The sequence below is a fragment of the Dreissena polymorpha genome, chromosome 5, assembly GCF_020536995.1.
Source record: "Dreissena polymorpha isolate Duluth1 chromosome 5, UMN_Dpol_1.0, whole genome shotgun sequence".
Classification (NCBI taxonomy): Eukaryota; Metazoa; Mollusca; class Bivalvia; order Myida; family Dreissenidae; genus Dreissena; species Dreissena polymorpha.
The window spans coordinates 93,327,352-93,355,181 of record NC_068359.1 but is presented as its reverse complement, the minus strand read 5'-3'; the positions used below and the strand labels follow the sequence as shown (position 1 = coordinate 93,355,181).

At 34.9% G+C, this 27,830-nt stretch overlaps 1 protein-coding gene across 3 annotated transcripts; it reads left to right on the top strand.

Annotated features, from left to right (window-relative positions):
- The first annotated feature begins 180 nt into the window (after positions 1 to 180).
- Positions 181 to 16,292, top strand: LOC127831757 (nectin-4-like). Of its 3 annotated transcripts, none has more exons than XM_052356798.1 (13): positions 181 to 357; positions 6,383 to 6,679; positions 6,855 to 7,003; positions 7,241 to 7,430; positions 9,167 to 9,454; positions 9,563 to 9,765; positions 9,938 to 10,052; positions 10,485 to 10,628; positions 12,043 to 12,168; positions 12,753 to 12,951; positions 13,062 to 13,081; positions 13,407 to 13,648; positions 15,087 to 16,292. In XM_052356798.1, exons 1-13 carry the CDS (start codon positions 285 to 287, stop codon positions 15,234 to 15,236), a joined length of 2,196 nt encoding a protein of 731 aa, XP_052212758.1. In that variant the 5' UTR covers positions 181 to 284; the 3' UTR covers positions 15,237 to 16,292. The 3 variants fall into 3 exon arrangements, with proteins under 3 accessions (XP_052212758.1, XP_052212757.1, XP_052212759.1); XM_052356797.1 differs by having other exon boundaries at positions 13,383 to 13,648; XM_052356799.1 differs by lacking the exons at positions 181 to 357; positions 6,383 to 6,679; positions 6,855 to 7,003 and having other exon boundaries at positions 7,318 to 7,430; positions 9,234 to 9,454; positions 13,383 to 13,648.
- The last annotated feature ends 11,538 nt before the right edge of the window (positions 16,293 to 27,830 follow it).

The following is a 27,830-nucleotide window of genomic DNA, read 5'->3' as shown; positions in this document are numbered from 1 at the left end:
AAATACTTTTTATTGAATCAGTTGGTCACATCATTGTTATCATGTCGAGGCTGTAATGTGTTATTTCCTGTCTCTTGAGTCTCACTAATTTCTTTGCCAACGATTATCATACCAAGTTCATGATACTTAACCCTTCGTATATGTCTCTTTATGATCCACTTAACACTTATACATGTAAAGTTCGTATGTAAGACAAATTATAAGAAGCGCATGTTCATTTTAAACGACACAAGTTACACGTTTTTACACAGAGTTAATATATTCATAAAAACAAATGTTTTAAAATGATGTGTTTCATTTATGTGTTTTTTTGGATATGGACTGTATTCGTTTATATGACGAATTTTCAATGTCAAAGTAAGTATCGTTTATTTAGTAGAATATGTAACTGCTGCTCGATAGAACGAAGTACACTAGGAATTATTTACTTGACGAAAACTTTTTTTAATGATGCATTTTTTCACAGGTGGTTCAATGGCGTGTGGCTATGATATTTATTAGTAAAACATCATTTTGAATGAAAAATAATCAAATTATATATTATATTATATATATATTTTTTCATACGTTTTATGAAATCATGTTTATGAAAAAAAAAAAAATATCATACGTTTTATGAAATTATGTTTATGAAAAAAATAAATATACTTTTATCATACGTTTTATGAAATTGTGTTTCTGATGTCCGTGAACTTTGCAGAAGATGCTCTTTACTCCGTGAAGATTTAAGTATTTATAATCCCAAACGTTGTTCAAGTTAATTGTTTTGTAAGTGAGTTTAAATGTAGACTTGGTGACAACTTTAAACCAGAATGGTATGGTAAAATGAATTATCATTCTATATTAGATATGTATACAGTTTTCAAAACCTCTTTGGAATATGAAGAATATGTAGATTTAATTCCTAGACGAGTGCTCTTATTTTTGGTAAGATTAAGAGTCCCTGCACAAATGTTGAGATTTCAAACTGGCAGATAGGCTCAGAATACCATTCCTCGAAATGAACTTTATTGTTTATGTTGTAATGACTTTGATTTAGAAGATGAATACCATTTTATATGTATATCTATTTGCCGCTGTTACAATGAATTAAGAACAAATATATTAGCCATACATTTTATATCAACCCATCTGTATATAAATTTCACAAGTTACTAGTTTCCTGTGACAAATCGATAATTTATGATGTGTGTACATTTATCAAAGAAGCTTTTGTAAAAAGAAATGCAATTTGTAATAATACTGTTCCATAAACTTCAGTACCGCCTTGATAGAACCTGCGTATTTTTACCATCGATAGATATTGTATTTATTTGTATATGTATTGTTGAATGACTATTTTTTGTTTCGTAATTTTATGTTGTTATGACTATTTACATGGCAATGAATAATCTGTGTATTTAAGCATGAAGACGAAATACAATTGTATAAGTCTTAATAAACAATCTGTCTGTCTGTCTGTCTGTCTGTCTGTCTGTCTGTCTGTCTGCCTGCCTATCTGTCTGTCTGTCTGTCTGTCTGTCTGTCTGTCTGTATGTATGTATGTGTGTCTGTCTGTCTGTCTGTCTGTCTGTCTGTTTGTCTGTATGTATGTCTGTCTGTCTGTATGTCGGTCAGTATGCCTGTCTGTCTCATTTATTTAGTACACTGCTCTTTTTTTAATTGCACTTCTTTTTTTATTTAGTCGAGGGAACGAGATAGAAAAAAGAGGACTGCAAAACTGAATAAAAGAGGAGTGCAATGAAAAAAGAGCAGTGTATTAAATTAACGAGGGTGCATGAAACAATTTACTGCACCGCTCTTGTTTTCATTGCACTCCTCATTTATTTAGTTTTGCACACCTCTCTTTCTATCTCGTTCCTTCGACTTAGTAAGTCGTTCCCACGAAATAGCTTACTCGTTCCGACGAGTAAGTAAGTCGTTCCCTCGAGTTAGCTAACATTCTCTCCTCTTTTGTTTAATGCACCCATTTATTTACTGTTACTGCACCGCTCTTTTTTCATTGATCTCCTCATTTATTATACCCCATTACCATTGGTAATGGGGGCTATATAGGCGTTAGTTTGTAGGTCGGTCTAACGGTGTGTCGGTCGGTCTGTCGGTCGGTGTGTCTGTCCCGAAAAATTCACCCGATCTTCACCAAACTTTGTCAGAAGTTGTATCTAGATGATGTCTGTGTCAAGTTTGAATATGGGTCATACCGTGTCAAAAACTCAGTGCGTTTTTAATCGAAAGTTTGTCCGGACCATAAATATGTCATTTATCGTTAGATTTTAAAATGACTTGGTACATTTGTTCACCATCATGGGACGGTGTGTCATGCGAAAGAAGTACGCCGATACCTCCAAGGTCAAGGTCACACTTGGAGTTGCCAATAAATGAGCTTGTCCGGGCCATAACTTTGTCATGTATTGTGAGACATTAAAATCATTTGGCACATTTATTCACCATCATTTGACGGTGTGTCATGCGAAAGAATTATGCCGATATCTCCAAGGTCAAGGTCACACTTTGAGTTCAAAGGTCAAAAATGGCCATACATGAGCTTGTCCGGGCCATAACTATTTCGTTCATTGTGAGATTTTACAATCATTTGGCACATTTGTTTACCATCATTGGACGGTGTGTCATGCGAAAGAAGTATCGATATATGCAACGTAAAGGTCGCACTTTGAGTTCAAAGGTCAAAAATGGCCATAAATGATCTTATCCGGGCCATAACTATTGCATTCATTGTGAGATTTTAAAATTACTCGGTACATTTGTTCGCAATCATTGGACGGTGTGTCGTGCGAAAGAATTACATCGATATCTCCAAGGTCAATGTCAAACTTTGAGTTCAAAAGTCAAACTTGGCCATAAATGAGCTTGTCCGGGCCATAACTATGTCATTCATTGTAAGATTTTAAAATGACTCTGTATATTAATTTTGTTCAAACTCAATGGACGGCGTGTTATGCGAAATAATTCGAGAGTTCAAAGGTAAAAATGGCCATACATAATAATGGCATAATAATTCTTATAAATCGCCATAAATTAGCTTCTCTAGTTTTGTGAAGACAGCATGCAAAATATTCTGTGTCAATGCAGCATCTGGAAGTTTACGTCACGTCTGTGACAAAGCTCTAGTTTAGTTTTGCACTCATCGTGTTTTTCTATCGCGTTCCCTCGATTTAAAAAGTTGTTTCCATGACATAGCAAACTCGTTACCACGAGTTAAGAAGTCGTTCCCCCGAGGACGTATGTCGTGGGAAAGAGAAAGAAAGAAGAGGAGTACAAAAAGAAAGAGGAGTGAATGTCACCTCTGTGCCACCGTAGGTACAGATCTGGAAGAATTTTCTTGTGATGGCAGAGATTTTATGTGATAACTTAACTGTTTCCCCGTTGAATATTACCGTTGACTCCGTTGACAATAATATACAACAGATACAGGCTAATGTATTGGCGATTTTAATTGGATAACGCGAAGACCAATCGGAGCGTGGTTTATAACAATTTTAATGGGAAAGACCACGCGCAGACATAAACATTGCGACGTCACATTTTTATACAAAGATTCTCATGCTCACAAATCAAGAATTTCCACTTTTTAGTAACGCGAGGATATTATTTATCATGTAGTATTTGAGTTGCATATGTATTATGAATCTTTTTTGACTAGAACGAGCTTTTATTCTTACCTGTCAGCTGTCAAAAAGTTCGAGAAAATAAACCGGAAATGGTACACAGATTACTTCCCCTGAACCTCAAATAATCTCGCGATATGTTTCTAAAAATAACCGGTCAGACATTTGACCGGTAAAATTAGCTTGTAGGTTACGCATGCGCAATTAATTTCCTTCTATATTACATAATAAAATAGTTCAAGTTCGATATCAATTTGTACCATGATCAAGCAATGACCAACTATCATCATACTTCATTGGAAAGATAAATGCATAATCTTTGTAAAAAATGGATGTCATTAAATTCTATACGTTGTAACTCAAAATATTCACCTTAGAATAGGCACACCTGTTTTGACAGCTGTGCAGGCGACCATTTTGGGCTAAAATAGTATGACCTACTTTCAAAGCCGGGAACCATCAACAGAAAAAGTAGAGCACAAAAATGGCTTTTTTTCTTATTGCTTACAAATATACCTTCAAATTGATACCAAAACATTCCATTTGCAATGTATTTTACAAATCCTATGCAGCATGCACTGAACAATGTGTGTTAAGTATCAAACTGACTGCAAACCCTGCAAACAGGAGTTCCGGTTTGGGGTTATGTGACCTGTACCGATCCCTATATAGAGTATGCGAATAATAAGGGAGGTAACCAATATATGTGATAACATGGAACGACAACTTTGCTTTGAGATTGAAAACAAATATTTCATCGGTTTGGGAACAGTCAAATAATTGATGTTCAATGTGCGTTTTGTGCTTCATTGTATTTCGGTGTTTACATTTACTATTGTTTGAAACTCACACATAACTTTATTAAATATAATTTAAATTATTTAAAACAAAATCGAATACTTTGTTGACGCATATTTTGAACAGGGACCTATACATGTATAGGTCCCTGTTTTGAACTGTAAATATTTTTTTGATTTTATTTTTCTGTTCGAGTTAAACAATATTTGTCAGGGCGTGTGCACTGAAATCTTTGATTATGCACTGGTTGATGCAATGGTGAAAAATTTCGGTACAATATGAGAAATGGAAAAACTCACTTTTGGCCCAATGAAATAAAGGTTACCAGCCAGCCCCCCCCCCCCCGAAAAAACTAAAAATAAATAAATAAGTATGCAAGTAAGTCAGTAATTAAGTGAAGTGACTTGTTTATAATAGTAACAATTGCAATATAACAAAACATCATATTAATATATATAGACAAATGTGTTTGCACTCGATCCGATGGGCCTATAAGTCACCAAAACAGAATATTTCAAATCATATACAATAGCTACACATAAACTGATACATGTAAATAATATATAACGAATATGAATGTGGAAAAAATTGTACAGATATTTATGTCGATGATATACTCATTGAGAACTATGCAGAGATAACAGTTCGTCTTTTAAATATGTTTTAACAACAAATTAAGCCAATTTTCGTAGACATAAAGACATTAATTTATTCATTTTACTAATAGAATTGCTGTTCGTCAGCTCAGATGATATATCTGCCAAGTGTATGCGCCGTAAATGATTGTAATTTCACATTCAAACAAAAAGTGTACTGTAAATTCTATACGATCACCGTAGCACACTTTACACGTCCTCTGTTCTAAAGGTTCTCATATGAATCGTCCACTTTCAACCCTTAATGGCAGTATACCCAGAGCTCCAGATAAGAGGCGTATCTGCGTATATACGCATTGAAAAAATAAAAAATAAAACGCATTAAAAATCGCCCCACTGCGTACCAAAACGCAATACAAATCTTGGTACGTATTTTAAATCAATTAAAGTGCGTAACCGGTTTAACCAATAATCAAGTTGACTTTTTAGTGTAAGTTAACCGTTGAATCAAAAGTAAGTCAATCAAAATAATCTTGTAATAAAAATGGCCGCCCATCATGTTTGTGGATCAAAAAATGGACGTTTTAAGCGACCAGCGGCTCATGCGGGAATATTTTTAAAGAAAGTCTGTTCATATCGTCATATAAAATCATTCTGTTTGCATTTAATAATATAAATAACAAATAATAATAATTCTAGATTAAACACGCCATTTACTTAGTCAGTTTTCTATGGGAAATACCCCTAAATATTCCTAAATACTCTTTATGGCTGAAAGAAATGAGTAAAATACGCTTTAACAATAATATCAGGGGGTGAAATACCCTTTAGACCAAATCCTTATCTGGAGCTCTGAGTATACCCATTCTTAATTGACACAACAGTGATCGTTCATTTCTTTTTAGGTTAAGTTCAATATATTCCTCTGTCTTGAATGTACTCTTAAAAAGGCGGCAAGTCCTTAGTTGAGGAACATACTGGATATCCTAGCTCCATTTATTGGCATGATTTTTGTCCAGTTATTTCTTTTCCGTGTGACTTTTATAGTCAGCAATAAGCTGACTTAATATGTGTAACTTTCAGTAAGTTGTTATTCTTAGCATATTTAAACTTTGCGATGTTTTCTTAAAAATGCTATATTTTACAAGAAAATATAACGTGACGCCTTTTTCAGTTTTAAACTATTGCTAGTGTTAACACGTAGTATAATGGAACCCTGCAACTAACCAGGGCGGTGGTCAATATAAGACACATTTTTGTTACAGGCTTAACGTGTATCTTCTGTATATTTTAATGGTCTTTATATGCTTACTTTTATTCTCAATTATTGTCGTTGCCTTTGAATGTCGAAACACTTTGCAGCTAAAGCACAAACATGTGGCGTTTTGAGAGTAACACCAAGGATTGCATTTGAGAGAGAAACGGTCACATTCTCGTATCAGCTTTTGGTGAATGGAAGTGGAAACAGATTATTTAAATATCATAATGTGGAAGTCTATCCGAACACAAAGAGTCCCGATGTCAGAATCGAGATGAAGAGAGATCACACAAACATAAGCTATACGTTAAAAGATGTTAGAAAACAAGATGCCGGAAATTACACAGCCGATTGTGGCCAATCTTTTGGTCCAACGTCATCAGTGGAGCTTGACGTTAAAGGTTGAAAATACGCAATTTTACAGAATCTTTTCAACTTAATAAATATCTTATTACCTGTATACTCCTAAGTCACATGTCCAAGGCGGTTTACATGTATTGATATTAAATTCTCCAATTAAACAAATACTCACTATTATTAAGTATCCTTGTTGGCTATATGTTTTATTTTTTTCAGCTTACCCTACTATGTCTCTAAGGTTTAAAGAAATTCGAAACATCTCAGAGATAAATTGTCACAACTGTCTTTTGGGTTGGGAGGGACGTCACATGAATATCGAGTGTATCCTGAAAGGCATATCTTCTTCAGACGAGTTGGATGTCAATGTGGGTATTTTCTATAAATCGAAATTATAGGAGTGTTGTTTTATTCAGATCTTGAAATTACGCATACATGTATATAGGTAAGTATCTTTTATGTCCACTGTGCGTGTAACGTACAAATATTTTTTTCTTTCAATAAATTAAAAACATGTTCCTACTAATTAAATGCAATCAAAACAGTTTACTGTGCGTGATACAGTTCGCAATAAATATGTAAATAATAACATGCATATTTTTTAGATATTTTTGGAAAAAGATGGAGTACGTATAGATCAGTCCAGCATTACAACATCATCACCTGGACCATTCATTCAGGCTTCATTTGGCCTTGAACCTACGATTGACCTTGATATGCAAATGGTGAGGTGCTTATTGTTATCCAGTCGACTCTCACAGAATATCACCACTGAAGCAACCCTGCGTATTTTACGTAAGACCATATACACTTAATGCTATTGTTTGACGTCTTTATTTTTCATGCTATTGTTTGAGGTATTTTTTTCAAAACCTAATAATCACCTACCTCAAGACCCGAATGAATTCATCCGAATATTTTATTAGCTTATATAAGGTAATAACCACATTGGTCATATCACTGCATCCGTTTGGGTATAAATGATAACATAGTATAGTATGTAGCACTGTTCAGTGTAGGGACATCCGGGCTATCCTATGCATGTTCATATGACACATAGACACACATAAGGAAACAGCTACAAAATCGCATTAAATTCCATGTCGCAGATTTCAGGATCAGTCCTCGGTCAGTAAATCGTCAGCGGAATACAGAAGGGACTTTCCATGCACGCCTTATGATGATAAACCAGTATTGCTTTCAAGACACAAAGTAACTCGAATTCTAGAGAAAGAAACTATGAACGAATGCTTATCGGAGAATGCCACTTATTTGCACTGTGAGAAAAAACTACCTAAAAAGTAGAGTTTCTTCATAAGGGGAAAATCATAAAACTTTCTAACCACATATGTGCGACGTTCATTTCCTATTGCACGAGTGCGTGACGAATAGCTTGTAAATTAAATTATAAAAGACAGAGGGACGGTAAAAAAGTATATAACACAATATATACACGAAAACATCGCGAGATGAACCAATATAAATCGATTCAACTTTATAAACTGTGAATGCAATAAACTGTTAAAGTTAATTATACAATTGATTCACGACGGCTTTGAGATGACAAGTGATGCAACTTAAGCATTTATTAGTTTTTAATTAAACTAATTAGTTTTTAATTAAACAACATACAATTATGTAAAATTGTCTCTATTGAACTCACATGTCTGCAATTACCGCCGATTTTTTTGTAAAGATTTTTCGTTTTCCTTATACAACCTTGTCACGTAAGAAAATCTATTGTGTTTACTTGAGAAAATGTTATTATTCAAAATGTTAAATTCAAAATCGATTTGTCAAAAATTTATTTAAACGCTTAAAAAGGTCAGCTAAGGTGAAAAGCTGGGTTAACAGCTCTGCCGTAAATCATACATTCACTTCTGTTTTACCGTTGAAATACATGTACTATATGATCGTGCTTAATTGAATCAATTTTTCGGGATAAACAATGAACATATCGTATCTCTCTATGTATGCGCACGGTTGTTGTGAGAAAAGGCTACACATTTCCACGACACTGGCAGTTTTCCACTAAACAGGTTTCACCAAAATTTGATACGATATGGTTTTATTAGTGCCTCGAAAAGGAACGTTCGTTTGGTTTAAGCTAATGTTTCTATGGTGTTACAGAATAATCAGCGCGATACGAACACGAATAGCAAATCATGATCGCACCTTACTTCGATTCATGACATCTCGATTTGGACATCATAGCGATAAAAAAATACCAAGTCGTGATGTGGCCAATTGTGTATATTACTTAATCATAACGATCATTACTGATATGGATCCGACTGGAACGTAACTGAATCGTAAGGCAAGTTATTCAATCCGTGTAGTCTTGTTATGAATAACAATTTCGTGAGTCTACGAACTGTGGCATTGATTTGCGTACAGTTGTGTAGTGTAACAGTGTTTGATTTGTGTAGCGTGACTACATGACGTGGGGTTTAAAGCAACGGTTAAGCATCTCGGTAAATCATTGTTCGTCCACGAGTTATATATAATATCGACATACATTAACATTTCAGGTCCACCTTCAGTTCCTATTTTTAAAAGTATTGTCAAGGAAAACGAGGATGTATTCTTTACATGTAGATCACCAAAAGACGTAACAACTCCGATACTAAAGATAAAGTATAACAACACAGAGAGAATAAGCGATTGGACAGGTTCGGAGACTTCGCAGTCATGGCGATTCAGTCGCTATGACAACGGCAGACCACTGCGATGTTGCCTTGAATATCGTTCTTTTGAAAAGGGCAAACATAACAGTACGAATACGGTTTGTGGACCAGAAAACATCATGGATGTTAGATGTAAGTTAATATATATGTATGAATTCAGCTTATCAATTGAATCGTAATATGGTTTGCTTTGCATACGTTTTGATATTATTTGATGCACACGTAGATGTTTAATTACAGATACGGCATCAAACGTGAGTCTTTATTGTGAACACCTCAACGGAAGCACTGACGGTAACGCGTATCTGGAGTTAAAGTGTTCTGCAAGCGAATCAAATCCAAGAAGCGATATTTCGTGGATTAGTAATAGCCAATTGCACTTGTTTGGAAACACAACTGAACATTTGAGAAATGACACGTTCTATAGATGGACTGTAAGCAATGTACGTGAAAATGCACCGTATTTCATCAATATTTTTGTTATTTTGGTATTTTTACAGAGCATGATTGAATCATGAAGAGCAAAATAAATAAATTATGTATATAGTGTCGGTTGAAAATTCTTATAAGTAATAAACTTTTTTTTCAATAATCTGTCCTCCTTTGTTGTTTAAGAGTCTTAAGTTAAACATCACCAGACGACATAATAGAAAGAGTATCAGCTGTGTTGTAACACATGCAGACTTTCCGGAGTGGAGACAGATCCGAGAATATCACGTAAACATAACGTGTATGTTGAATTTTAGTCGCTTGTTGTTTTTGCACATTAAACACGAGAAATTAAAAGAATATGAATGTTCATGTACTGTATGCACGTTAAAATATTAATTAAATTACCAGCTTTTAATAGTAAGTGACACCGCACTACCCTTTTAACCGCTAACACACTATAAACATTAGGGACATTTTGTCATTTTTCGAACTATGTTTAATAATAATAATTCTCAAGACTCAGTTTCCGTTCAGCTCTTAATTTAATTTTGACGTATATTTGCGAGTGAATTCGGAGGTTACCAATGAACATCGTAGTACGCTAATATTAAGTTCAAATATTTGTATTTGATTGCAAATTAAAAATGTGAAAATTCACATCAAATTTCAAATAATGCTACCAAATATCAGAAAAAATGTATGACTGCTGCCATTTGTTGTTTATATTCAGATCACCCATACATTACAATATCCGGAGCGGACGGCACAGACACACTAGTGGCTTATGATGATGAGACAATTAACATTGAATGTGAAGCGGACGCAAATCCCGTTCCAATAGTCAAATGGTTTCATAATTCGTCGACACTTTCAGGTTATGTATATACAAGCATAAATGCTTCAGTTCTGTTTACAAAAAAATCAGTTGCTTCGTAATAACGTATTTGTTGTTCTTATTGTTAGTCTTATTGAATTATCGTTGTTTTACAAGTTGTTTTTATATAATATTTATAAGACACAATTGACCAGCTATTTATTTTAAAATGTATCCGAAGGACATTGTTGCCTTCAGTATATTCCACTACACACATAAATGATTTTTATTCGTCATACATGATGTGAAAATGAATGTAGCATGTACGTATAAGCCCTTTTGTACTTCACATAAAGCCTATTTCACATAAGTGTCATTAACTTTTAAACAAGAAGAAAAAAAGTTGGTGCATATCAACTTAAAAAGATCATGGTATTTGCCAATGAAATAGAAAGAGAACTGTCAGTCATGTGAATATCTACTATCGCTTATACCATATACGGACTAATCACAAGTTAAAGTATCCAATGTGACCTTGACATCGAAACAAGCAACATTGTTGTTGCATGATACACGTTTTCTTCATGGGATGATCATTGTTGCTTTTTTTTCCAAAATCCCATCATCAACCACAATAAGTAAGGACCGGGCACCAACATGTACTTGCACTTTATACAAAAAAGGAATATGAAAAATATCGTCCACTGTGACCTTGACCCTGAGCGAGCGACATACTTGTTGCATGAAACACTTTGTCTTGATGTGATGATATTATGTGAACGTTGATTTTGATATCACATCATGCACACACAAACTCATGGGCCGAACAGGAACATGTGCTTTGACAATATCTATATAATAACATGCACACGATTCTTCGGTAATCTGTGACATTGACCTCTAAGCGAGCATACGTATGGTGTACTCGACACATTGTTTAGATATGATGATTATTTGAGCCAATTTATTCCAAAGTTTCAACTTTCATGACACAGTATTTTGTCTGACACGAATAAGAACCTACCTAAGTGTATACTGAGTCCTTGACTTTGGAGCTTGCAACATGTTTTCTGTGAGCAAAAATTATCCTTTATAGGATGATTACGTTTACGCATAATTGATTTTCGTAATTCATTCATGCATGAAAAAATTATGAGACGGGTAAGAACACATACTTTCGCTCTTCCATTTACGGAAAGGGACTAAAACTCAAAGTTTGCAATGTACTCTTGACATTGAAACAAGCGACATAGGTTTTGCCCGCGATTGGTCATATTGATATGATTATGATTTTAATTGATGTATAATGAAATTCTAGCATGCACAACAAAATAAAGTATCAGACACGAAATGCACAAGCGCACAAGCACACACACAAACAGGGATACCACTATGTGTTCTTTCGGTATGATAATGGTGAAGGGACATCATTAACCATGAATCAAAATGAGGGTTTTTTTGCTTCTCATGTTAGGTGATCGTTGGCTGAAATTGAACGCAGACGCATCTATGAAACCTGGACGTTACATCTATACGTGCTCGGCTTCAAATGGCGTTGGTCCACGTCATGTAAACAAAACGATCACGCTGCTGGTCAAAAGTAAAAGAGGGCGATATATTATTCAAAATTGATGCGAGCTTTTTGACGTACTGATAGGAACATCAATATACTTGTAACATAAGAGACGAATATTATTTGGCAAATTTTCTAATACAATATTTTCAATAACATTTATGAGAACATAACTTAAAAAAAAAACATAATGAACGAAAATATATTTAACATCGGCGATATGCCTGGGACTCAAGTATATATTATTAAAGGTCGCCGTGGTGTAATGGATATGGTGTCCGCCTAGCGACCGGGAGGTTACGGGTTCGATCCCCACCGTGGGAGCGTTCTTTAGATCTCCCCCAAAGACACCAAGTACTGGTTTAGGCCCAGGAAACGGACTCGAGAGCATTTATATAAGCCTTAGGCTTTCGATGCAATCGAGCTAAAATAAATAGGTTTAAACTAAGTATATAATTGTATATGTATGCTTTAATGGGTTAAGTGTTATTATGTTACTGCCTAAGATACACATAAACGAACAGTAAAATAAACTTAAAAATATAAGAAATAACTGAAGAATTACACAGGCTTTAACAGAGGTCTATTTGCTTCATAAACATTTTCACCAGCTGGTTCAGAAAGGCCGGGAACCACAATGGCCTCCACGACGGCGAACGATCATATCCTGTCCGTAGTCATGGCAGTTGTGGGTGGCATCATAGCTATCGTGGTCGTTGTCTTAACGGTGTATTGTGTGAAAAGACGTCGACAAACGAAAAGGAACATTGATGACCAATTGACGTCTAACAAAAAGCGGACGGATGGAATGTGCGTACTTTTGTAAATATAAATAAATAATTTGACAGCACATAACTCATTTGAATTGATTGTTTGGATTTATTGCAGTTATAAAGTTTAATATATTATTTTAATTGTAGAAATAAGCGGCGTCCTGGGGGTAAGTTCGTTGCACTTGTTTGTAAGCGTCTTTACATATGGTAACTTCGCCATTACTTAATCAAATACCAAATATGTAGCCTTAAGATTTTACGAACGTGACATGCAACAATCACTTGTCTGCAAATGCAACATGCATAAGCCTTTACGTCTAACGAGTTTCTTGTAAGTAAAACTGTTGCTACATAAAAATGATCTTCATGTAGAACAAATAGTTTAAATTGAGTTATCATTTTAATATATAGCCTTTTAAGTCCACACTTTTCGACAAAGTTGACAATGTTATTCGATTGCTCTACCAGAGAACATTAACCTTTCGAACACAGAGAATGTAGATGTTACTGCTGCCTCAGAGCTGGAAACTGCTGAATATGCCTCTGTTGTGGCCAAACATCAGCGATCATCTTTAGCTCAGCAGCCAAAACTTCTGACAACAAGACACGAGGGAAACATGGGACGAGAACTGGTCACAAGAGCAGAAGTTCAACGCATTGTCGACGATGGACTCGAATATTCCGCTGTGGTCCCAAGGGATGCGAGAGTCCCATCTGTGCAGCAAAATCAGGCGGTAAACCAATTACCCATCAATTTAATCACTCAAAGTCACATCTAAATAGATGCACATAGTTGTTATATTTATTATATTTGTTTGAATATGTATTAACAACAAACATAATTACACGTATGTATTATCTAAACGAATAAAACAATTATAAAATGTTGCCGTTCTTTTGGGATTGGATAGGAAGACATGATCTATTACAGTTCTCCTTCTTTAGAATACATTTAGTCGCACATAACTTGATATTTAATCAAGCATATAAAGATATTCCAAAAAGCGCTTGTACAATTAAAGCATTTTGAAAAGTGTTTCTCAATAATATCTTTCTAAAAGAGTATCGATACGCAGGTGTTTCAGTAGTTAAAAAAACAGCATTCAAATGACACCCATGAAATTGTCAGGGGTTAAATGCAATCTTAAGGGGTCAAAATACTTAAGTCTCGTTTCTGCATATTTTGTTTTTTGATCTACATAGGTTGCTTTGTATAAAATAAATCTAAGTATATAACTTAACAACAAACAAAAACAACAATCTGTTTTATTGAAAGTACATTTTTGTGTTAGTTTTCATGATTGAATTTGCATAAAAATGATGCAAGGCAGTTCTATGAGGGAGTCAAATGTGACAAATTGAACAAGAGCACCGCCTTGCGGGTGCAGACCGCTCATCTATTTTTCTTTTTAAAGGTGAAGGGAACTATCTCAATACTTCAATCAAAAAAGATGGATGGGTGGGGTGGAGAGGGGTGTATAGTGTGGGGGTGTGGTCATTCATTACATTATCTTCCAAAAATAAGAAATAAAAATGCAAAAACAAAATAAAAATATTATTATTTTTTGTTTGGGGGGGGGGGGGGGAGGGATTCTTGGGTGGGATAGTTGGACGGTCTTTCAAAAATAAAATAATATTTTTTTTTGTGTGAGGGTGTGGTCATTTATAAGATGATCTTTAAAAAAAAAAACAAAAAAAAGTATAAAAAGGGCACATAATTCTGTCAAAATGCACACCAGAGTTATCTAACTTTGCCTGCCCAGTCCCCTCATGATAGTAAGTAAGTGTACCAAGTTTGAATGCAATAGCTTTGATGCTTTATGAGAAAAGTGGACCTAAACACAAAACTTAACCAAATTGTCAATTTTCTAAGTATAAAAAGGGCACATAATTCTGTAAAAATGCACGCCAGAGTTATCTAACTTTGCCTGCCCAGTCCCCTCATGATTGTAAGTAAGTGTACCAAGTTTGAATGCAATTGCTTTGATACTTTATGAGAAAAGTGGACCTAAACACAAAACTTAACCGGACGCCGACGCCGACGCTGACACCGACGCCGACGTCAAGGTGATGACAATAGCTCATTTTTTTTTTCAAAAAATAGATGAGCTAAAAAAGCTTGCATCAAAAAACAGGATTCTGCTTAAATTGAAATCCCTGATACTATTGCAGACAGAGAATGCCACGATGATATATGCAGATCTTGATCTTTCACCGGGTAACGCCACAGTCCGTATCTTGAACGAAGAAGCTGCTACAACATACGTGTCGATTGACTTTGCTGCCACGGAGAAAGAACAGAAAAACAATCTACGGGCATAAGCCCAGTCGTTGCAATGATTACATTACATAAAACTCAGCCAGAAATTCTTTTTATACGTTTTATTGCTGAATCTTAGAAGGACAAGATACAGCTTTGAGTGGTCCACAGCAATCTTACTTGTACATAAGCATCTTAGTTTTGTGTTTGCGTGTTTATTGTTAAACTTTGTTGGGGTAATAATGCTCACTTGCAACGGGTCACTTCAACATCGGAATAAATAAGTTATCCACAATTCTGTATATATTCTGCTCGTTACTTAATATGATGTAATTTCCTAAAGTTTGTGTATTCGCCTACGCGGCGGGTTTCATTGTTGCAAACAGGACAACACGCCAGAACGACAAATATACTACAATGGAAGGTAACAGTTGTTTGACGTGTCCGCGCGTTGGCGACTCGAAACCCGCCAATTGGCCAGAACGACGAAGTAAACGCTCAACGATGACAATTTTGTACTCGCATGTTTGATCGACAACGTGACACATATATCTGTTATTCTTTTCCTCATGTTTTGTTTGTTGGTGCCTCTAAATTGTCGTTCACGTGTTTTGGCGGATTTGAAAGATGCAAAAACCGCGTAACGATATGTTGAAAGCAGCCAAGATATATATTGCAAAAAATGTTTCTTCACATTTTATAAATGCGATTTTTTGTGTATTTTTTATGTCGCATGCTATATTAAAATAACATATATATTAAACAGCATGGCTACATGGAAATATTTCTATTGAACATCATGGTTAAAATGGTGATAGTGAAATATATTTCAACACGAAATCATTTAATATTTTGTGGTAAATTTAAGTAAATTAAATTGTAATAATTGGTTTGACTTCCTCATTGCTATTTGAATTATTGCGTTGAAATTGTTTCAAAATACTTCAGTTGTTGCAAGAAAATATGAAATGCCGTAAGCTTTTTAAAATTTTGAGAGCATTTATTTAAATTTAAGAAACGTGAATTGCTAAGTTGTTGACTTTAAACGGAAGTATGTTAGAAATATATATACTTATGAAAAAATTATAGCACTTCAAATAAAATGAGTCTAACACATACACAGTGGTTGTTGTTGTTTTATGTAACGCAATGGTTGTTGCACTTCAACACGTACAATTTATCTTTGTGACAATCATATTGCATAAATATTATTTCACATGTCATAAACGCGTGTATTTCGAATTTTCATGTAAAATGCGATTTGTTTTGGATCATAAAAAGCTAAAATACCACATATTTTTTTGTCAAACATAAATGGGGATAATCTTAAACTTATTGCTATGCCTTTATGTAAAAATGCTTTCCAAAGTGCATGGTGTTTTGCAATGCATATTGAATGTTATGATCCTACGTAATTTATGTATATTGCTATTCACACATATTTATTGTTTATGAGCAAATGATATTTAATTATATATGCACTTTTTTGTTTCTTCAAACCTTCAACGATAATGATTAACTATCGAAATTATGATAATATTAATGATGATGCTTAAAAAATTAATAAATGATGGTGCTTTAGGTGATGGTGTATTAAACTTCCCATGATATGTACATTATTTGTTCAGGTGAGGATTGTCAGACCAATTAATTAACTTTAATAATAATACATGAATCCTTACGGTGCCTTATCATTCTCTGTACAAAAAAATCTCGTAAGAATAGCACCACCAGCATATAGGAGTATTGATAACTGTCCCAAAGAATGGTAAGGCCATCTTATAGACGGAATTAATAAGTATGTTGTGGTAGGGTGTATCTTATATCTCCATCAGGACCATGGGAATACGATAACTTTTTCCACGATAATTGTAACTCCAGTTATTCAAAATCTGATATACAACTTTCTATGCACGTCTTTTTTGTTCTGGTATTAAGCATACGTTACTATATTATCAAAGAAACAAATGATTACCCATGTCTAAAAATTATATATAATTTCTATGTTCTTCATATACATAGTTATTCTGTCGTTTTTGCAAAATGTAAATCATAATTCACTATATAAAAATGAAGAATATTTATCAAACAGTGGACATATTATTGCTTACCGTATTCGAACCAAAAAATCTCGAAGTAGACACAAACTCTTTTGTATAAACCAAAATATAAGAAGAATATAATTATGATGTGGGTGAACCGTCGGCGTTATTATGAAAACAAAGAGAGAAAACCCACTGTGTGATTATGATTATAGTTGACTCCCTTTAATATGTTAACACTTAAAACACGGCTCTAAAATTGATAAAATTTAATGAAAGGTAACATTTTAAATTAAATAACATTTACGTATGTTTTTTTTGTAAGTAATATCAAGTTTTCTTCAGTCAGAACGTCCCGAAGCTCGTTCGTTCAACTGGTGGATATAACAACTGGTGGAAATCGATTTTAACTCGTTTATGTGAATGACTAATGTGTACATGATAATGAAAAAATACATTACGACTGTGACTAGTTCTTGCAGATTTATTGCTCTTGGCCTAAAGTTGGTGTTCTAATAATGTGGTATGGTGCGGCGTGGCATTGTGTGGTTACGTGCGGCGTGGCATTGTGTGGTATGGTGCGGTGTGGCATTGTGTGGTATGGTGCGGCGTGGCATTGTGTGGTATGGTGCGGTGTGGCGTTGTGTTGTATGGTGCGATTTAGCATTGTGTTGTTTGGTGCGGCGTGGCATTGTGTGGTATGGTGAGGCGTGGCATTGTGTGGTTACGTGCGGCGTGACATTGTGTGGTATGGTGCGGCGTGGTATCGTGTGGTATGGTGCGGCGTGTAATTGTGTGGTATGGTTCGGCGTGGTATTGCGTGGTGTAGTGCAGCGTGGCATTGTGTGGTATGGTGCGGCATGGCATTGTGTGTTGTGGTGCGGCATGGCATTGTGTGGTTTGGTGCGTCGTGGCATTGTGTGGTATGGTGCGGCGTGGCATTGTGTGGTATGGTGCCACGTGGTATTGCGTGGTACGGTGCGGCGTTGCATTTGTGCTATGGTGCATCGTGACATTGTATGGTGGTGCGCGGCATGGTCTGGTGTGCATCGGTCTCGGATTGCATGAGTTTGCTTGAGAAATCACTCATTTTTCCCGGGGGGGGGGGGGGGTTACCTCCTATATACGGGGCGTATTTTTCGACTAAAATTATAGATATGGGTATGGTCATGAGCATCTAAGCATAGATATGGGTATTGAAATCAGAAATTAGCTTGTATATAAATGAATATAGATTTGAAAGTATCAGTATCAAAATGGGTATGATAAATTTCATTCTTGTATATAAATGGGTATCACACATTTACAAATAAATATATAATACGGGATATAATAGCAAATTCAATTAGTATACTGTATTGGTGTGATAGAGATTAAAATTCTAGTATGAAATGTGTCCTCTTTATCAAAGTCTAGTATTGAAATGGGTCCAGTTTATCAAAATTCTTGTATTGAAATGGGTCCACTTTCTCAATGGTATCGTATACAAATGGGTCCGCTTTTTCAAAAATCTTGTATCAAAATGGGTCTACTTTATCAGAGTTCCGGTATAAAAATGGGTCACATTCCGGAAGTCTCAGTGGAACACCCCTACTCCAAAATGTGGGATGTCCCCCCCCCAACCCCGGGATTTTTTCATTTGAATAAACATGTAGATAGACCTTTACATTTCAGGCCCGGCTTTGTTTTCAAGATGAAACATTGAAAGTAAAATCTTAACCATCATATAATTATCATATTAACACAATTACTAGGATATAATACACGTAATATATGAATGTATACATCTTAATTAAGAAAGTTTTATCACGGATTTTAAAGTAATTATTTATTAACCAGCCATTACTATTCCTGATAATTTCATATCAGAATGAAAAGGTATTGACCGATAATTTCAATATTGATACATGTAATATTATGGTGAGAAAATGCTTCCTATTAAACTTTTATTAATTATGATGGTGATGACGATGGTGGTAAAGATCTGAGGATGATAATTTTGATGATGATTATTATAATGATGATGGCGATATTGATGATGATTATGTTGAAATATGACAACGACTGCGATGATGATTTTGCACGTGTATATAGCAATGTTTTATGACATCAGTTATTAATTTTGCTAGTCTCATAGCTAGCTTAATACGACGACTGTGACACTATATCAAGAACTGTTCGCCAAATGAAGTTTCATATATTTTTGTTATGTCACCAGACCGATAAAAACCCACACCACATTTTCATCGAAAAAGAAAAATAAGACCATGTTGGTAATTGTTAATCGTATTGCTTCCCTTCATATTGTTTCTTCACTCGATAGTCGGTGATGAGGCTGGTATAAAATCGAATAAATATACTGCACGTACCGAGTGTAGATGAGTACCGCATCCGTTTGCATTGAGCGATTTCCGACACAAACATAATTTTATGTATTTATTGCAAACTTACGGAAGCCCTGGAGGGACATGTTTATGTTACTTGTTACGAGTTATTTGTTATTACTTATTAGTTATTACTTATTTGTTATGAGCTACTGTCTTACGCGGCAATCGGCCATTTTGATAATCGACACTGAAGACGTAGGACGTGAGTTTTCGTTTATAATGTGAAGGTGGTTGTAAGTTAGTGGAGCTTAATTAAAATATAGTTTTCAGTAAATGCATGTGAAATAAGTGAGGAAAATGAAATTGGGAAAATGTCCGAAAGATAGCGAACAAATAACAAATTTGCTAGATCGAGCTTTGTAATCATCTTGCTTCTGAAGTAGCCACCGTTTTTATCTATTTTATTTTGACTCTGGTCCGTCTGTTTGCAGTTTATTTATCATCGGCTGGTAAAATTCTGGAAAATTGGCCTCGGCCAGTGGCTGAACGAAATCATTACAATTTACTGTATAATTACCTTACTCAAGTGTTGGATCATGGTTACTTGTATGTAGTTTCTAGGTACGCTCAAGATGTTTGAAATTTGAAGATATTTAAATGTGATGCATGTTTATTTTCAGATATTATCACATAGTTGAGTGCAAGCGTATCCAACAGGCTGAGAAACTGTTCAGTACTGCTGCTTAAAACTAAAAGCATGGCAAATGCTATATTCATCAAGCTGTTGCTATATACATCTATAGTTTTATGCGTGGAGGGCGTAGTTCCGTCAAATATTCCACATTTTGGAAATGGTCTCACCCGAAATGTACTAATTAAAATACTTTATGGAAGAACTTAAATACACGGAAATATTCCTGTTTTTGATCTGCCACCACAACATTAAAATAAAAGTTAGTCATTTAAAGCGTATCTTACGAAGTTTAAATCTTCAGAGTCGCCGCACTAATTAATCGTCGGTGCGCGATAGTAGTAGGAAAACTGGGCGGCTGGCTCACTCTTGTTTCCCTCTCGTTTTCCGTTCGTTTCCCTTTCGTTTCCCTTCCGTAAAGAAATATACAAAAGCAGTTTTCCTTTTATGTCAACATGAAGTAACCAAAATTTTATAATTTTATGGTCTTTCCTTAACCATAAATTTAAAACAAGTATTAAAACTTTCGAATAACACCTTACCCATGAAAATTCAATTTTCTTATTATCGTGACGGGGCGGCTGGAGGACTTTCGACCGTTTAGGCCTATGCAAAATATTCTCCTTTTATATGTTTAATTTCAAATTCTTTGTAAACAATGTCGTTTGGTTTGATCATTCCGAGTAAGAATGCCGTGGTAATCTTGAAAAGATATTATTTATTCCAGTTCCACAGAAAGGTCAAGCTAGATAGAAAATTACAGTACCTCTTCGACTCCTTCAAAATACATTGGTACATACAAAATAAACACTAACTCATGCTGATGTAACAACCGGTGACATGCAGTCTGATTTCTGGTTATCTGCTGAAACACCCTTTATACAGTGTGAAAATTACATAAAAATATTATTTTATCTAAGACATTTCTGGCTGAACAAAAGCTTTTTTATAACAAACAAGAGCTGTATTCGTGAAACACAATGCCCCCTACTGCGTCGCTTTGAAGCCATATATTTGACCTTGAAGGATGACCTTGACCTTTCACCACTCAAAATGTGCAGCTCCATGAGATACGCATGCATGCCAAATATGGAGTTGCTATCTTCAATATTGCAAAATTTGACCTTGACCTTGAAGGATGACATTGACCATTCACCACTCAAAATGTGCAGCTCCGTGAGATACGCATGCATGCCAAATATCGAGTTGCTATCTTCAATATTGCAAATTTGACATTGACCTTGAAGGATGACCTTGACTTTTCATCACTCAAAATGTGCAGCTCCATTAGATACACCAGCATGCCAAATATCAAGTTGCTATATTCTATATTGCAAAATTTTGACCTTTGACCTTGACCTTGATGGATGACCTTGAATATGATATTTCACCACTCAAAATGTTCAGCTCCATGAGATACGCATGCATGCCACAAATCAGCTGCTATCTTCAATATTGCAAAATTTGACCTTGACCTTTCACCACTCAAAATATGCAGCTCCATGAGATACACATGCATGCCAACTATCAAGTTGATATCTTCAATATTGTAAAATTTGACCTTTGGCATTGAAGGCTGACCTTGACCTTCACCTTTCACCACTCAAAATGTGCAGCGTCAAATATCAAGTTTCTATCTTCAATATTGAAAAAGTTATGGCCAATGTTAACGTTTTCGGACGGACAGACAAACGCCATATATTTTAAATTTGACCTTGAAGGATGACCTTGAGCTTCACCTACCTTGCAACCCTACCGGGGGCATAAAAACATATTCCACCAGGTAAATATCAACAATTATGTAAGTTATATCTAAGAAAAGGTTGTTGTTGTTGTTGTTTTTACAAAATCATTACCTCAGGTGTAAAAAATCTTGTATAATCTAAAACAAAATCATTTTTAAAATCATTTTTCAAATTTCTTGAATCATTCAAAATAGTTTTCTAATAAATGTTCATTCATGTTTTTACATGATTTTTAGTATATACAAGGATGTATTAGACAGATTAGGTTTTAGTGATGTGTGGTTTTTTCAAGGGGTAGGAGATATTAAGATATTTTTATCAGTAGCTAAACAACGAATTTCTGATATGTTTTTGCAAACCTGGTCAAGTGAAATGGAAAACACGACCAGAGGTAGAAATTATAGACTTTTTAGTAGCTTTAAGTTACAACCATATTTAAATTTTGTAAATATCTCAAAATTTAGGATGGCGTTAACTCGTTTTAGAGTATCTGCCCATAGACTTGAAGTGGAAGCAGGGAGATGGCACAAGCCTGAAAAGATACCTTTTCAAAATAGAAAATGCAAACACTGTAACGTCCTTGAGGATGAATTTAATTTTTTACTTGAATGCCCAACATTTATTAATTTACGTAAGAAATACATAAATAAATACTATTGGAAGAATACAAACATGATAAAGTTTATCGAACTCTTAAAGACTGACAATGAAAAAAGTGTACGAAATCTATCCATTTTTGTTTTTAAAGCATTTGAATTGAGAGCTGACTTATATTATCAGTAGTTTCTCTCCAAGTACCTTCATTTATTTATCTAATTTATATAAAAAAAGTACAATATACGATAAAGTGTACATGAATTTGTTGCATTAAGCATTTGAACTACGTTATGTTAACAATTCTGTACGCCATTGACCATTTGTGAATATATTGTGTTGTAATATGTGTTTACTCATGGGCTTAGAGCCTAATGTATGTTGAATAAACTCTATAAACTCTACATTTAGAAAATAATTATAGTACATAATGATGTTATTTATTATGTCTTTTGCTTGTTCTAATCGAGCAATAATTTAAAAGCAGACGAGATGACTTTTACACCAAACCCGTGATTAGTCATGATGCGGTAAATCTAAATCACTTCACTGCCATCACTTCGTTTTAAGCAAGACCCAGGTCCTACAATGTTGAACATTAATGTTTATGAGCCTTGTCGTGCGAATGGATATTAGAATATAACTTCAACAGATGCGACCTGAAAAACTGCAGACCAGCCTGTGCATCTGCTTTCCTGTCTGCCATAAAGTCACGTAAGGTTTCGTGGTCTCATAAGGGGACATTATGACTCCTTATCAGAGTGTACGGATGGCAGAGGCATATCTGCAGCACGCCGCTGATATGTCCTAAGACCCATTTTTGCATGAGCTTCTGAAGTAAATTTCTCCTTTAGACAATTTTTGTGATCAAAATCTCAAAGATAACAAGCTGGTATATATTGTTTATATTTTGTTTGAAATGTGGTAGAATATACTATTTAAGTGAAAATAAACCAAAAAACTACAAGAAAATTTAAAATCAGATGCACTAATAGTAGAGGAATCGTTCGTGTAATGATTAAGGGCTAGTCTTTAGATGCATTTTAACATTATTGTTTTCACAAGAATAGCTGGATTCGGATGGTCTGATTATTGTAGTGGTATATTGAATGCTCACTTAGGTGCTCCTCACTCGATGCCGTATTGTCATGTCAAAACCTCATGAACTTTAAAAACAAACACACATACAAGATATGCACTCTCCTTGGTCATAAAGGGTGTCCTGAATCCATCATTGGAGTGATTGCTGGATGGAGCCCCCTAAACGACACCAGGGCCTTGGTTTAACATTTTAGAAGATCTTCATCGCCCTGAACGCATGTTCAGAACCTTGGCAAGCAACATTGGACACAGCCGGATCTTTAATAACACAGCAGGCATATGGATTTTTGATGGCATTCACACTTACGCAAGAACATGAATATATATATATATATATATATATATATATATATATATATATATATATATATATATATATATATATATATATATATATATATATATATATATATATATAATTTACTCATCTCTTAAATGTCTTTCATTCGTGTTAAAGGGACAAAGAAACAATACATGACTGATTAATTCACTTTATGCACTTGTTCAAATTTAAACATGTGGCATGGTACCTCATTTTTATGCCCCAGGATCGAATGATCGGGGGTGTATTGTTTTTGGCCTGTCTGTCTGTCTGTCAGGTCTATCAATACTAAATAAAGTGTACGCTGAAGTTTCTTTAGCGTTACAACAGAGACACGTTAAGCTTTTAAGTTCCTGTTATAGCGTAAATAAATCACAAAAAGTAGAACTTACCTGGGCATCATTTTTCTCAAAGCATTGCATCATTTTTCTCAAAGCGTTTACAAAAAAACAGCAATAAGGTGTCGATAGTGGGAATCCAAGCAAAACAATAGGAATTATGTCGACGGTCAAGTTTTTTACTATATCACCGCTTTTTACGAAGGATTCCAGAAATAGTCGATGTCTCACGGTTGATACCGGATATTTTGATTTTGATGTTAAGAGTGATCTCCCGGCAATAGTAATTTACGCTGCAATTTGCGCTGGAATTAGGTTTTTTAATACAGGTTCCCTTTCGGATTGTGAACTATTTATAATGGCGGTGTATGCAAAACCGCATTGTGTCACACCGGTCTTACTGACAATAACGTAGTGACGTCACCTTTTATGTATAGAATGTGCAAAACCGAAGACTAATTCTTAATCAAAGACGCACTAGCAATCGACTTAAAAAGTAGTATAGATCCACAAAGATATTAACAGCTTGTTAAATTTAGTAGCAATATAGTCAAATGCACATAGTTAAACAAAGAACGCCGTAAGAATAAGCATTAATACAAATTCCAAAAGTTCAACTGCAGTTGTCAATAACACACACGAAGTAAAGATATATATGAAGCAATTATAAACTTATCAACATGCGACATTAAGATGAACTGTTTGCATAGCAAATGTAACTAGGCAAAATGCAAAGACTATGTATCTGAAAGCGTATGACAGTTGTTAAAACGAGAATGTCATTTAACATCATGCATGGACTGGCGGATATTCCCTTCCATAGTTTTAGAACAAATTAAGTATGGTCCACTTTCGCTTATATTCATTCCTCTTTAATAACGGTTCTCGATAATAACTGAAACAATGTGTCATCTTCACAGACGTGTTGACGAGTGAGCTAATGCCGGGTTAGCTTTTGACTGCGTCAGAAAATAGACGCATGTGCTTCTGTTCGGGGTTGTAAACGCACGGAAGAGCTTTTCCCCGGGACTTGAACACCCTTTTGCCCGCTCTCTAACAACTTGACGGGGGAACGAATGTCCGAATAGGTTTTTGCCCTTCGTTACATGTTAAACAATTTCAGTGTTACTAATTCGTAGCAAAACAGAAGTGCGTGGACAATGCGTATTCAAGTGCACGATAAGGATATAAAATATTACAAATGAAAACATATAATTACGCTCGCTGTATACCCAATTCTCCGTTACTATGTTCTGAAAGAGTCTATATTAAAACCCGATTATTTTTCAACTTTGAACCTTTAATCTCCTATGTCACTGTTTAAATCATACAACATATACGATACATTTGTATCTTTTAACTGTTATTTACAATAATCAAACGTTCACCCCCCTACCCCACCCACCACACCACACACTGAAGCCGCCAATGTATAAAGGTTGCAAAAGGGTGAAGGAAACATAAATTTAGGTGCACTCGTTTTTAGATGGGCGCTTTAGCGCCCGTCTAATGTGCTTAGTGTGAAATTCAGGTCGATACGGCCTAGGTATGATTAACCCAATACCCGTTGCGTATCCGCGCAAGAAAGAGTTGTATAATTTATGCAAGAGGTTTGAGTTCTTCAATTATGTGTATTCACAAATGGAAACATTATATTAATACCGTGTTACATTCAATATTTTCGAACGGTGTTTTATAGAAAAGAATCAATAAACAATGATCGTATTGTACGTGTCGCGGAGGAGATTGTTTATGAATGATTAAAATAGTTCACTTTCTGCTGCGTGTGCGTGACGTAGTATTTTCGCTCAGCTCATTCATAAATCTGAGGCTGGCGATAAACAAAGGGGAGTCCGTGTGAGAATAACGCAGTAGTATAAGGTTACGCTTGTTTATATTCACAGGTCTCAATTAATAATACGTTGACCACGAGTTCAACAATTATTACTGGGATACGATAGACAACATGCAACAATGTTTCATTATCGCTGAAATTGTTAAAAAAACATTTAAATATAACAATAATATTCTCTAAAAAATGTAGTCTTGCTGTTTTGAAATAAGGTTTGGAATAATGTTTTCTAAATAACTTAATTCAAAACAAAAGTTTAATTATAGTGTTTTTTACTTGTTAGTCGCATATTTACCGCATTATAATGTGTGTTATAATAGGCAAACCATACATTAGTAAAATTCAATCTGCCTTCGCACATAGAAGGAATTGGTCAATTAGGTGCTGCGTTTCCTTTGCTTACTTCAGTTAGAGGTCAATTATTTACGTAATAGCAATCACAAGGCTCCGACTTCAAAGGATTTGCGGAGCGTTCTTACATAATAAAAGTCGTAGTCGCATGGTATTTGCGTTTTGCGTCCTATTTGGTCACGTGGTTCTTTTTCCCGGTTGTTTTGGCATTCATGATATGAGGCTATTAATAGATGCGCCTGTCGATAAACAAAGGAAAGTTTACGGGTTGTAACAACGCAATAGGTTACGCTCTCGCATACAACTCAATGACGTAGTGCAGGTCGTAAATTGAGAGATTCGGGAAAAAGTTGACGCTTATTTATATTCTCAATTAATAAAACATTGAACATAAGTTCAACAATAACTTCAGCGATACGATAGACAAAAAAAAGTTTCATTATTGCTAAACCCGAATATAACAAACAATTTATAATAATAATACGAATGCAATAGTAGAAGGTTAGTAGAAGGTTAAGCTTGTTTATATTCACAGTTCTCAATACATAGACAGTTGGATATGAGTTCATCAATTACTACAGGCATACTATAGGCAACCTCGAAAATGCTTTTTAATCGCTAAAACCGAAAACAACTTAATATATTATATTAAATATATTTATAACAATAAATGTCTTTTAAAAATGTAGTCGGCGTATACGCTGACTTTGAAATAAAATTAGCAATTTACTTTTCTAAATAATTAAATACAATTAAACAAAAGTTAAACTATTGTGTTGTGTTTTTCACTTGTAAGCTGCATATTCACCGCATGAAATGTGTGTTAGCATTGTCAAACCACACATTAGTGTGAGTAAATAAAATATATACTACGGTAGAGCACTTCATATGTGTCCTCATATGCCTTGTTATGAGTATCTTTCTTCACTATCGAAATATATCGTATGTTTATATTTTATTTAAACGCAGTTTTCTTTCGACACATTTAAATCACACGTCAATAGCGCCGTCATGCGAAAATGGGTCTTATGCGTTTCGGCAAGCGTTTGTTAAACCCAACATGTGCTTTTGCGCAGTCAGGCCATAGGCGATGCTGTTCGCTTTAAAATCACTCAATATGTTATGTTTCTCCTTACCAGAAGGAGAGATAGCTGAGTGGGCTATTTATATGATGGGCGCATATGGAATAAGACCCATTTTCGCATGACGAGGGTCATTACAAATCTCATTGCGAATTGAAAATGCCACATTTAAGAACAATGCTTTTTGATACAAAATTGAATTGAAAATAGC

Coding starts and splice junctions, on each gene's coding strand:
- LOC127831757 (XM_052356797.1), top strand. CDS start 285: ATGATGTGTTTCATTTATGTGTTTTTTTGGATATGGACTGTATTCGTT. Junction 9,455..9,562: donor AAACATCATGGATGTTAGAT/GTAAGTTAATAT, acceptor GTTTAATTACAG/ATACGGCATCAAACGTGAGT. Junction 10,629..12,042: donor TAATTCGTCGACACTTTCAG/GTTATGTATATA, acceptor TTCTCATGTTAG/GTGATCGTTGGCTGAAATTG.